We start from the raw sequence: 12,500 nt of genomic DNA, 5'->3' as shown, positions 1-12,500 counted from the left end.
ATGTGTGATGTATATGCCATTCCGAAGCGATCTATTAATCTGCTAATAAGTCGTTTAATGGCAGTTCCATCTATTACTTTATTGTGAAATACCAGATTGGCCCGTTCTGCCATAAGTACCCCCTTATTCCGCTGAGTGGACTTCGACAATGGGTTTGAGTCAATGATTGGAAAATTTCTTTTTCTCGATATTAATTTTCGTAGAAAGTCGCGTCAGGAACTATGGTACTAGTTGAACCGGAGAGACACGAATTGATACCGGTGTCATAGAACATAGAATTTTTGAGCTTAGATACCATATGATTGGGTATCATATGAGCAGGTCCGAAAAAACCCTTGTATAGCTTCTTCGATTTCTCGGTAAAGAGAAATATGACCAACAGTGGTTCGAATGTATATACAAAGAATTTTTTTTTTTACACTTTTTACTATTAGATAATGTCCATAAATCTCATGATATGTACCCAAAGATTCATAGTGAACTTCGATGGGAGCTTCTCTTGAAGCAATAACGCATTGATCTAGTCGCCACCGGAGCCACAAAGGACTATCTAAATTGATTCTTTTCTGCCGATAAGCTCCAATTGCATCGTAGGAATTACAAAAAAAGGGCTCCTTTGTATACTTATAGTTATTATCGTAAATTCTTTCATTTTGATAGTTTTTTCGATTCCATGGATTATACCTATTCGCACAAATACCTCGACGATTCCCGCTCGTTAATACATAGAGCCCAATAAGCATATCTTGAGTCGGTACGGAAATGGGATCCCCAATAGCTGGAGACAAGAGATTCATATGAGAAAACATAAGTAAACGAGCCTCCGCTTGCGCCTCTAAAGATAAAGGTACATGAACAGCCATTTGATCCCCATCAAAGTCTGCATTGAATCCCTTACAAACTAATGGATGTAAACAAATAGCGCGTCCTTCCACTAAAATAGGTTGGAATGCCTGTATACCTAATCTATGCAGAGTAGGCGCTCTATTCAGCAATACAGGATGTCCCTGCATAACTTCTTGCAGTATTTCCCATACAATCGGCCCTTTTTCCCGTTCCCGAATTTTACTCTTAGCAACTCCTATGTTCGGCGCAAGATGTTGTCTAATTAGACCGCGAATTACAAATGTCTGGAAAAGCTCTATTGCTATTTCGCGAGGCAATCCACAGCGATGTAATGAAAGTGAGGGGCCAACAAGAATGACAGAACGTCCCGAATAATCGACTCGTTTGCCAAGCAAAGTCTCACGAAATCTTCCCTCTTTGCCTTCAATTACATCTGAAAACGACTTGTAAACCTTATTATGATTATGACCGTCCCTCATTGGTTGTCCGCGGGTTCCATTATCAAGAAGTGTATCCACGGCTTCTTGTACCAATTTTTCCTGACACATTACTAATTCCCCTGGCGTAGATCTACTTGTTGTTAATAAATCGGTAAGAGTATTATTTCGATAGATAACTCTTCTATAGAGTTCATTAATATCCGAACTCATTAGTTTACCCCCATCTATCTGAATGATCGGTCTCAACTCGGGAGGAAGAACCGGTAATAGACATAAAACCATCCATTCTGGTTCTATATTTGTTCGAATAAAATGCTTAGCCAATTCCATGCGTCTAACCAAAAAATCCTTTCTTCTTCCAATTTTTCGATCTTCCCATTCATTACCCGCGAGGCCTTCTTCTCCTAATTCTTTCCATTCGACCAACGAATAATCGATAAGAATTCGCAAATCTAGATCGGTTAATTGTTCTCGAATAGCACCTGCTCCAGTAGAAATTTCTCGATTTCGAAATGTATCGAAACCTTGGGTAGTAAAAAAAAGTGGGATACTGTATTTCCAGGATTGAATTTCATATTCGAATGAACCTCGTAATCGTAAGAAAGTAGGTTTTTTAGCGATGGGCCTAGCAAAAGCAAAATTAGGATAGGGCCCTACAGGATCTCTCCCCCCCCCCCTCAAAATCGGACATGAGAGTTTCCTCTCATCCGGCTCAAGTAGTTACACCAAATAAAGATAAAGAAAGGAGTTCTCGCTTTCAAATTCTAGAACCCCCCCCAAAAAAAGGTCTACTCTTTACTCAAGTTCCAAAGAAACATTTCATTGATTCATTCTTCTTTTATTGATTTATATTTTCTTAATTCTTTATTCAATTCGAAATTAGGACATAAATGAAATGTGAAATTCTTGAGTAGTCTACTTCCCCTCGAATGATGAATCCTCTTAAATTAAAGGAGTGTCATAAGGGATTTACTTGTCTATGTACCCTTCCATTCGATCTCTTAGGTCCTGCCTTACCTTACCTCGACGGTTATACCACGATGCCCTTAACTTAAAGCCTAAGCCTATATGCGATGTATAGACTCCTGCAACCATGACATATTTGTTTACTTGAACATAATTTCATTTCTTTCTAAAAGAACTAAAAGAAATGAGAATGGTTAATTCCACAAAAGAAAGAAGTCTTTTTTTTTCACGAGGTACAACTCAAAATTCCTATTTATTTATTTTTACTGACTCGACCATAGACCAATTCCCTTTTTATTTGGGAGTATTGAATACACCCATAATTCTGAGCTTCATGTTACTCCTCCCAAGAGACATGTCATGTCAGATCCAGGGCATCCCAATTCGATTGAATGGGATGACAGTTTCTCATTGCTAATCGGTAAAATCATAATTTCGATCAAATCACACATCGCAGTATACTAGACCCTCTAATTCTTTAAGAGGTTTATCTAAAAGATTGGCGATATAACTAGGACGACGTTTCAAATACCATACATGAGTTACTGGACATGCCAGTTTTATGTATCCCATTTGATATCTTCGTATCCGATAATCAACAAATTCAACTCCGCATTGTTCACAAAATTTAGGGCCCTGCTTTTCATTTCCAATTACTCGATAATTTCCACAAGCGCAAATTCCACTTTTTATAGGTCCAAAAATTCTTTCACAAAATAATCCATCCTTTTCCGGTTTATTGGTTTTGTAATGAAAAGTATAGGGTTTTGTCACCTCTCCAACGGTTTCTCCATTAGGTAGGATTTTATTGGCCCAAGCACTTATTTGTTGGGGAGAAACTGAGCCAATTCGGAGTTGTTGATGTTTATATCGGTCGATCATAGAAGACAAATTCTGATTCATTCCGATTAAGCTTCCTTCCTATTAATCTGGAAGTTCTTCTCAGATACAAGGAAATGATTCAGTTCCAGAGCCAAAGATCGTAATTCTCGGACGAGCAATCGAAAAGATTCTGGAGCATTTTCAGGTTTAGGTATTGTTCCTCCAATGATCATAGTACCAAGTACTTCTTGGCGAGCTCTAATATGATCAGATTTATAAGTAAGCATTTCTTGTAAAATATGAGCAACACCAAATCCCTCTAGAGCCCAAACCTCCATTTCTCCTACCCGTTGTCCTCCTTGCTTGGACCTTCCTCTAAGTGGTTGTTGTGTAACAAGTGTATAATGTCCACTGGAACGCCCATGTATTTTATCATCAACTTGATGAATTAATTTCAAGATATAAGGTTTTCCTATTATAACAGGTTGTTCAAAAGGGTCCCCCGTTCTTCCATCAAATAGTCTGCTTTTTCCTGGATACTCGGGTTCAAATACCCATGGATTCGCTGTTTGCTTACCGGCTTCATATAATTCGGAAAACACTAGTTTTCTCGAAGCCTCTTGTTCATATCTCTCATCAAACGGTGCTATTCGATAATGTCTATCTAGTAGACTCCCTGCTAACCCAAGCGAGCATTCAAATATCTGTCCCACATTCATTCGTGAAGGGACTCCTAATGGGTTGAAGACCATATCAACAGGTCTTCCGTCTTGCAAATAAGGCATATCCTGTCTAGGTAAAATTTTGGAAATGATACCCTTATTTCCATGTCTTCCGGCTACTTTATCGCCTACTTTCATTTCGCGTTTCTGTGAAATATATACACGAATCGTTTCCGGATTATAACTAGAACCCCCTTTTTTCTGGATCCATCTCACATCGATGACTCGACCCCTCCCACCTATAGGTAATTTTAGACAAGTTTCCTTTGAAGTGGATACCTGAATCCCAAGTATGGCCCGTAATAATCTATCTTCTGGAGCATATGATGATTCTTTCGCCACCTGAGGCGTTAATTTACCTACTAAAATATCGCCCGTCTCCACCCAAGATCCCAGCATCACAATTCCATTTTTGTCTAAATTGCGGAGTAAATGGGCTTCTAGGTGCGATATTTCGTTAGTGATTCTTTCAGGACCTTGGCTTGTCACATGAGTCTGAATTTCATATTTTCGTATGTGAAAAGAAGTATAAATATCTTCATATACTAGACGCTCGCTAATGAGTACCGCATCCTCAAAATTGTAACCTTCCCATGGCATATAAGCTACTAATACGTTTTTGCCCAAAGCGAGTTCGCCACCAACCGTAGCGGCACCATCCGCTAAAATCTGTCCCTTTTTAATGCATTTACCCCGCTGAACCCGGGGAGTTTGATGCATACAAGTATTTTTGTTGGAACGTTGATACATAACTAATGGAATGCTTAGAGTATCCCCATTACCCGATAAAATAATCTTGTCAGTATCGGTAGAAATGATCTTTCCCTCTTGATCGGCTATAGCGGGAACCCCTGAATCTAGAGCCAATTGGCGTTCCAACCCAGTTCCAACAATGCACTTCTCGGAACGCGAAAGCGGAACTGCTTGGCGTTGCATATTAGAACTCATTAAAGCCCGATTCGCGTCATTATGCTCGATAAAAGGAATGAGGGAAGCTCCCATAGAAAAATATTGAAAAGGAAAAATACTTCGAAGATGAACTTGTTCCCATGCAATAGTCAGGAATTCTTGGCGGTATCGAGCCGGAACAACCTGTTCTTCCTGAATACCCTGATTCAAGGCCAAAGAATTTCCTGCCGCTACCATATAATATTCATCTCGACTTGGGGATAAATAAAGCATCTGTGCTTTTTTTGATCTCTCAAATATTTTATAAAATGGACTTTCTAGAGACCCCCAACGACCAATCCTGGCATGAATTGCTAAGGATCCAATAAGTCCAACATTGATTCCTTCAGACGTGTCAATTGGGCAAATGCGTCCATAGTAACTAGGATGGATATCTCGTATCCGAAAATTAGCAGTTCGCCCGGTCAATCCTCCGGGGCCCAAATAACTCAATTTTCTCCCATGAACTATTTGTGTCAATGGATTTGTTCGATCCAAAACTTGAGACAATGGGTGTAATCCGAAAAAGGATTCATAAGTGGTTGTTAATGGAGTCGAAGTTACCAAATTCTGAGGAGTCGGTATCAATTTATGCCTAATTGCTCCGCATATAGTTCCTCTAACTACATTTTCTAAACGAACCAGAGCCAATCCGAATTGATCTTGTAAGAGATCCGCTACAGAACGAATACGCTTATTTTTCAAATGATTCATATCGTCAAGTGTACCCATTCCAAATTTCATTCCAATCAAATGATCCGCAGCTGCCAATATATCTCGCGGTAACAAAAATGTATTGTTCTGAGGTATATTAAGATTCAGTCTCTGGTTCATATTTCGTCGACCAATCCTTCCTAATTCACATCTTTGCTGAAAGAATTTCTTTTGTAATTCCTTACACAAGGATTCAGAAAATACCGGATCCCCGCCTACACAAGAAAATTGTTGATAAAACTCCAAAATGGCATTTTCTTTTGACCCAATTTTTTTTTTTTCCTTATCGGTCAGGAAAGACAAGAAAATTTCAGGGTAGCAAACATTCTCTAGAATTTCTCTTAGATTCGAACCCATAGCTGATGATAGAACTAGAATAGATATTTTCTGTTTCCTACTTACACGAGCCCATATCCTTGCTTTTCTATCAATCTCTAATTCGAACCTCCCCCCCCAATCTGATATTATGGTACCAGTATAGACCGAAATTCCGTTAGGATCCAATTCTGATCGATAATAGATACCGGGGCTTTGCAATATTTGATTGATCACAATTCTGTATATTCCATTTACTATAGAAGTTCCGAGGGAGTTCATTAAAGGAATGTTTCCAATAAAAATTGTTTGTTCTTGCATATCCTTACTGGTTTTCAAAATTAATCCTGCGGATACATATAATTTAGAAGAATATGTGAGTGATTCATATACAGCATCCCTTTCTTTTATCAACGGTTCCACCAATTGATATGTTTCCACAAATAATTGAAATTCAATTTCTTGATCTGTATCTTCAATTTTTGGAAACTTATCAAGTTCTTCTGTTAAGCCCCGATCCATGAACCCACAAAATCCTTCAAATTGTATCTGATTCAACCCAGGTATTGTATACATTTCCCCATTTTCATTCCCGAGCATTTTGAATTTCCCATTTATCAAAAAAATCCCATTCTTTTCTCATTCTTCATCGAATCATATGAATCGATCTAATAATGATGGAATTGAATTTCTATTCTGTTTACTGAATCACATGAAATTTTATCTAACTCCATATACCATATAATATATATGGAATGTATGAAATGCGTATGAACGGAAGAAGAAAAATTATACTCAAATTTTAATTTATATTTATAACAAACAGCTACATAAAAGAATTGATAAATGCCATTTAGCCTTATGGAGTTTTGTATAGAATATCAAAAAAAAAAATAATAATTCAATTTCTACCATTATTATGATATTCCATATTCCAATCCGATTGAATACCAGAAAAATGAAATGAATTCCTGATTTGATCTGTTCGTTGAGATAAAGACAAAATAATCATAAAATATATATCGGGAGAGAGTTGATTTTTCTAGCACTTAATTTTTTCATAGATTCCATTGTTCTGTTCAAAAAATGATTCGCAGAGAAGAGAGATGTTTTTACCCATTTTTTAGTTTTTTATTTTTTAGTAGAATATTTAGAATATGATTGAAGTGCGTACGAAAAGAGGGCTTGTATTTATTAAACATATGCAGATATAGCATTTCTATTTATATATGTCTTTCCTCTTTTCTTTTTATTCCATTATAGCTCTCTAGTGGAGACAACACATGGCGTGCTCTATCAAAAATTCTATTTTTTCTTTAATTTTAATCTATTCAATGAAAAATTGAAACACGATAATTTCTTGCTGATTCCCTATGGACATCATATCTAGATAGATAAAATACCTCATTAGATAACTAGAGCTGTGTAACAACTTATGTTCGGGGGTTTACATAGACTCATAATTGCTGTTATATTATTATAATATAATTTATAATTATATAATTTATAATTGAAATTAAGAAAGTTTTTTTATTGAATTGAAAAATTGAAAAAAAAAATCAATACTAATTAGTTATGTATCCATTTTTATTTTCTTATACCATTAGAGAAAGACAAGTGAAGAAGAATCGTCCATAAATTTGCCGTCAATAGTTAATAGTTAATGGTTCCAATTTTTTTGTCCTGCATTTTTACTTTTGTAACTGAGAATCCACATTTTCTTTTTCAATAGAAAAGAAAAAAGAAAGGGAAAGTTTTTGTTTTTAGATATTGTGTGTCTTGAGATACTATAACCAATTGAAGGTATGGATCCAATCTAAAAATAAAAAGGGGATACTCTCATTTTTTTGTTTGTAGCCTTTTGGCGACATGGCCGAGCGGTAAGGCGGGGGACTGCAAATCCCTTATTCCCCAGTTCAAATCCGGGTGTCGCCTGATCAACAAAAAACGCGAAATCCTATATTCTGTTTTGCTGATATAACTCGACCAATTTTCTCCGGCAAAAACAAGTGTAAGAAAAGGACTCTTGATACTTTCTTGATTATAAACTTGATTATAAACTTCCGGAGGTTTTGTTTTCTAAAGTGTTGTAAATCCTTACGTCTAGGATTCAAGGAAAAACTAGAGTAGTGGAAGGGAATGAGTAAATCTTGATATGGTAGCCCCTCCCCTACTAATAGAGGGGCTACTATCGGAGTCTTGAATTAGATTGGATAACGGGAGTGTTTAATTAACTAATGAATGGTTGTAGAAGGGTTGGAAGATACTTTGTATACAGACTGATGAAAGTCTCTGAGTGTTCAGGCATCCAATCAATATTAGATTGGATGGATAATTGGCTTTTACTTAATAAGGGACACCAAAAGAAAGAAGAAGTCTTATTATTGCTACATGTGAGTAACATTCTTTTGATACTTCCAAAAGTGTTACTGCGTATTTTGCTTGTGCTTAATGGTTCTCGATTTTACTAGAAATCATATAAGAACTTGTTATAAGCGGATTTATTGAAGTGTTTCATCAACGGTGGTGTGTCAGAATTCCCTTTTCCTTTTGACTCTGCACCGGTAATTCCACTATTATTAGTGAACAATAATGGAAAAATTCCTTCCTATTTGTTTCATATTCATAGAAATTAGGGGACATAATACACATGGATATAGTAAGTCTTGCTTGGGCTGCTTTAATGGTAGTCTTTACATTTTCCCTTTCACTCGTAGTATGGGGAAGAAGTGGACTCTAGGGGTACTTCTAATTGGGTTGAGGAATCAAACCGTATCAATTGTTTTCTAGATCGTTTTGCAAAGCCTTTTTAACTATTTTATTAGTCTTCATTTCGAAATTCTTGGATTCTAGTGGAGTAATGTATTCTATGAATAATACCCTTTCAATCAAAATCAAACAAACATTTCAATAATTCCCATGTTCGTATTTCGAAAGTAAAAGGGATACGGATGATAGGCAATTTATTAAAAAAAAAAAAGAATTCTTCCTAAATTTTCTATTTTGATGAACCAGCTCTTACCAGAGTTATATATGGACAATGAGGGACAAGGAACCCCCCCCCCTTTTTTTTTTCTGTATTTGTTTGTTTTTATTTCCTTCCCTCTTTACTGTTACTGTTCAAAGAGAAAAAAAGTAGTTCTTTTATTTAATAAGATCTTGCCTTAGTGTAGTCACATATTGCACACTTACCCCCTGTTTTATTTATTATTTTAGGAATTTTATTTATGCCATGCTTTATTGACTCATTTCATATCATGGATCAAAGAAAAGAAGTTAAATTAAAAATCGGTTCCATGAAATGAAAGAATTAGAAAATCGTAAGACTTGCCTTTCAATTATTTCAGATTGATTGAAATCAACACAAATAAAATAGATCAAGCGAAGAAATAAAATTGAGATACTATGTACATTACATATATTTCATTACATATATTTAATTGATATCGACATGTATGAAGATACATATTGTAGATTCATCTATATTAAGCTTGTATCTTTATACATTACAATAATAGATATGGATAGTATGGTAGAAAGATTCATATTTTTTTTCTACCATACTATCGAGTTTGATAGGATACTGCTGATTCTAGTCCATTCATTTTATTTAATTTATTTAAGACGTGAAATTGGAATCCTTTTTTTCTTAAATCCTTGATAAAAAGTCAAGTTTCATTCAAATTAATCACTTTGACTGACAGTTTTTACGTATATTATAAGTAAAAAGGCGGTAGGAACTAGAATGAACAGCGCTGTAGCAATAAATGCGAGAATATTTACTTCCATAATTTCATTGTTTTTTTTACTTCGCAATAACTCGGGATTTAATCCCATAGAGATGATAAATTTGTCGCTTGTAAATTCAATGCGATGACTTACATTTCAATGACATCGAATCGGATCAATATCATGAATAACAATATCTAAGCTATCAAATCGATTCACCGTCGAGAATTGAATAGTATAACATAGGAAGCTCTTTTATCCACACCGAATACAAAATTGGATTCCTGGCCCAATCAAAAGAATTCCTTTCCTTTATTTCTATATATTCTTTTCCACTCTTTCTTTTCGATAATCTACCGCCTTCCTTGTACAATCATCTGATGATGTATCATCTGACTGCTTTTCCACTTTCACCGTTTACAAATAGTTTACAAATAAACCCCAACAAAAAATGGAAAGGAAAAAATAAATAAAAAAGGCTATCCTTGGGAATGAAATTCTTTCATTTGTATTCCCTTTCACAGAAAATGGAGGGATCAATTGATGTATTTTTTTTTTATTGTATCCGTCGGGACTGACGGGGCTCGAACCCGCAGCTTCCGCCTTGACAGGGCGGTGCTCTGACCAATTGAACTACAATCCCAGGGCAATAAAGAAAAGTGTACAGCATAGATATTCTTATGATTTCATTCAAGCCATTTTCTATTTAAATTTTAGATTCGAATCGCCGTGTTGTAACAAACAAAGGCGCGAGTGATATATTGATATCCATACGGGTATGCGCTTTAGTGAGAGCAACGCGGATTACTAGTTACTAGTAATCCTTTCGTTATTGCCAAATCGATCGATAATCAATTTTAAAATGAAAAAAAAAAAAGAGTCTTTTTTCTTTACTTTACTCTTTCTTTTCATTAAACTTTATACTTAATGATCCTGATATGAATCTAGATCATTATCAAGGTCAGAATTTATGGGAACAAATAAATAGAACAAATAAAAAACAAATAGCGGTAGGGATGGATATATCAGAAAATTGGACTTTTTTTATTCTTCCCTAATTTTTTTGTTTGGCTTTTCTGGAAAACAAAATACAAAAAAATGGGCATTTTATGTTATGGCGGATCAGCGAATTATTGGGCCGAGCTGGATTTGAACCAGCGTAGACATATTGCCAACGAATTTACAGTCCGTCCCCATTAACCGCTCGGGCATCGACCCAGGAAGAATCAATTATAGGTTTATTGATAATCCATGATCAACTTCCTTTCGTAGTACCCTACCCCCAGGGGAAGTCGAATCCCCGCTGCCTCCTTGAAAGAGAGATGTCCTGAACCGCTAGACGATGGGGGCATATTTGCCTGACCGACATCATACTATGCTCATAGTATATGAACAGTTTTTTGAAATTGTCAATATAATGGAATGATATGACTAGATCCGAAAGCTTTTTCCATCTTTTATGATTTTCCATTTTTGATTCATGATTTATACTCATAAATCATTCATTTGAATCGCCACTCTATTCTATATAGAAATAAATTAGATATAGAAATAAATTAGATAAATTCAATCTATTATATTATTATATTATATAAATCGATATTATAAAAAGAAACTAGATTATATTAATAATACAAAGTATAAGATCCTTTCGGGAAGTGATTGGTCTGACATAAACATAAAAAGGGGAGTTAAACTTCATTTCTTCCACTTTCATTCTTCATTTCTTCCACTTTCATTCATTGATTCACTCATTATTAAGATTAAGACGAGACAGGCGTATTTCTATCTCACACTAAGCCAGGAAATTAACAAAAAGTAAATCTGGAATTTTGGGAAGAGGGAGCAAGAAGTTATCGAAAATTATGTGTGTTTTTTTTTTTTTCTAAAAATTGGGTTCGGTGGACAAAGCAAATCTCTTCATCACATGTTTCGATAAAATATATTGGATCCATGTCGAATTGCTAAGGTACATCTATTAATCAAATCAAATAAATGAATTTCGTTCTGTTCTGATAAGCCAATTATGATCGGCCTTGAAACAATTCATTGCATTGATATTTATCAAATCCAATATCAATAAACCCATTTTACCCTCTACACGTTAAGTAAATTAGAATTCTCATTCCTGAATGAGCTACTAGCCACTATGAGTCTACTGCATATACTTATATATATATAACTTATACTTATATATATATATATAAATAGATCTTATCGATTCATTCAGTAATTGAATCGAACGGCCCTTTTAACTCAGTGGTAGAGTAACGCCATGGTAAGGCGTAAGTCATCGGTTCAAATCCGATAAGGGGCTTTTGGCTTTTTTTTTCATAAAACTCCAGTGAAATAGTAGTATTCATATTTAAACGAAGAATAGGGGTGTTGTTTTTATTGGTAATAAAAAACCAACTGTATATGTATAATAATTTAATTAGAAACTGTATAATTTAACTCTAATAAGTTATTATCTAATAAGTTATTATTCTAATGAGTTAGAGTAGAGTAATTCTAAAAGAAAGTTGAACATTTGTTTATTATAATGAATAATGATAAGTCGTCTCTTGAATTGACAAATATATATATATATTTTTATTTTTATTTTGCATTATATTATTCCAATCAAATCCATTGTAAAGAATTGTAAAGATTAGAAATCAACAAAAGAAAAAGTAAGTGGATCTAACCCATTGAATCGTGACTATATCCACTATTCTGATATTAAAATTCGATAGAGATGAAATTGGAACAGTAGATTTCTTTTTTTTTTTCATATTTATTTGGACTCCACAAGAATCTGTCGATATTTCCGATTCAATCTTCTTGTTACTAGGAATAAATTAATATTCTATTCCTTTATAGAGAAAGAGAAACGTTTATTTCAAGTTACAACCTAAGAGCCTTTTTCAATATCTTATCTTTCTTTGATTCCAGAACACAACAAGACCCATTTCTATCTATATAGAATATATAGAATTTTTTAGATATAAATCTAAAT

General features: G+C 34.8%; 1 protein-coding gene and 4 non-coding genes across 5 annotated transcripts in view; 2 read left to right on the top strand and 3 right to left on the bottom strand.

Moving 5' to 3' along the window:
• Positions 1-5,462, bottom strand: part of LOC149509087 (DNA-directed RNA polymerase subunit beta') — a 7,616-nt gene extending 2,154 nt beyond the window's left edge. Inside the window, exons 1-2 of the mRNA XM_089757777.1 lie at positions 2,703-5,462; positions 1-1,925 (exon numbers count right to left, since the gene is read on the bottom strand). The exon at positions 1-1,925 is cut by the window's left edge and continues 2,154 nt beyond it. Of these exons, the coding sequence (XP_089613903.1) occupies positions 288-1,925; positions 2,703-3,155 (2,091 nt within the window). The 5' untranslated portion in view covers positions 3,156-5,462 and the 3' untranslated portion in view covers positions 1-287. The remainder of the gene's footprint in view (positions 1,926-2,702) is intronic.
• Positions 5,463-7,636: 2,174 nt separating this feature from the next.
• TRNAC-GCA (transfer RNA cysteine (anticodon GCA)) lies at positions 7,637-7,708 on the top strand. The gene has a single exon. It is a non-coding gene; the product is annotated as a tRNA-Cys (tRNA).
• Positions 7,709-10,071: 2,363 nt separating this feature from the next.
• TRNAD-GUC (transfer RNA aspartic acid (anticodon GUC)) lies at positions 10,072-10,145 on the bottom strand. Its single transcript has one exon. It is a non-coding gene; the product is annotated as a tRNA-Asp (tRNA).
• Positions 10,146-10,636: 491 nt separating this feature from the next.
• TRNAY-GUA (transfer RNA tyrosine (anticodon GUA)) lies at positions 10,637-10,720 on the bottom strand. Its single transcript has one exon. It is a non-coding gene; the product is annotated as a tRNA-Tyr (tRNA).
• Positions 10,721-11,747: 1,027 nt separating this feature from the next.
• Positions 11,748-11,819, top strand: TRNAT-GGU (transfer RNA threonine (anticodon GGU)). The gene has a single exon. It is a non-coding gene; the product is annotated as a tRNA-Thr (tRNA).
• Positions 11,820-12,500: the final 681 nt, after the last annotated feature.

Source organism: Durio zibethinus, unplaced genomic scaffold (assembly GCF_047325235.1).
Source record: "Durio zibethinus cultivar Kanyao isolate XHJ-2024 unplaced genomic scaffold, ASM4732523v1 HiC_scaffold_248, whole genome shotgun sequence".
NCBI classification, from domain to species: domain Eukaryota; kingdom Viridiplantae; phylum Streptophyta; class Magnoliopsida; order Malvales; family Malvaceae; genus Durio; species Durio zibethinus.
The sequence above is the reverse complement of the archived record's forward strand: the minus strand, read 5'-3'. Positions and strand labels throughout refer to the sequence as shown.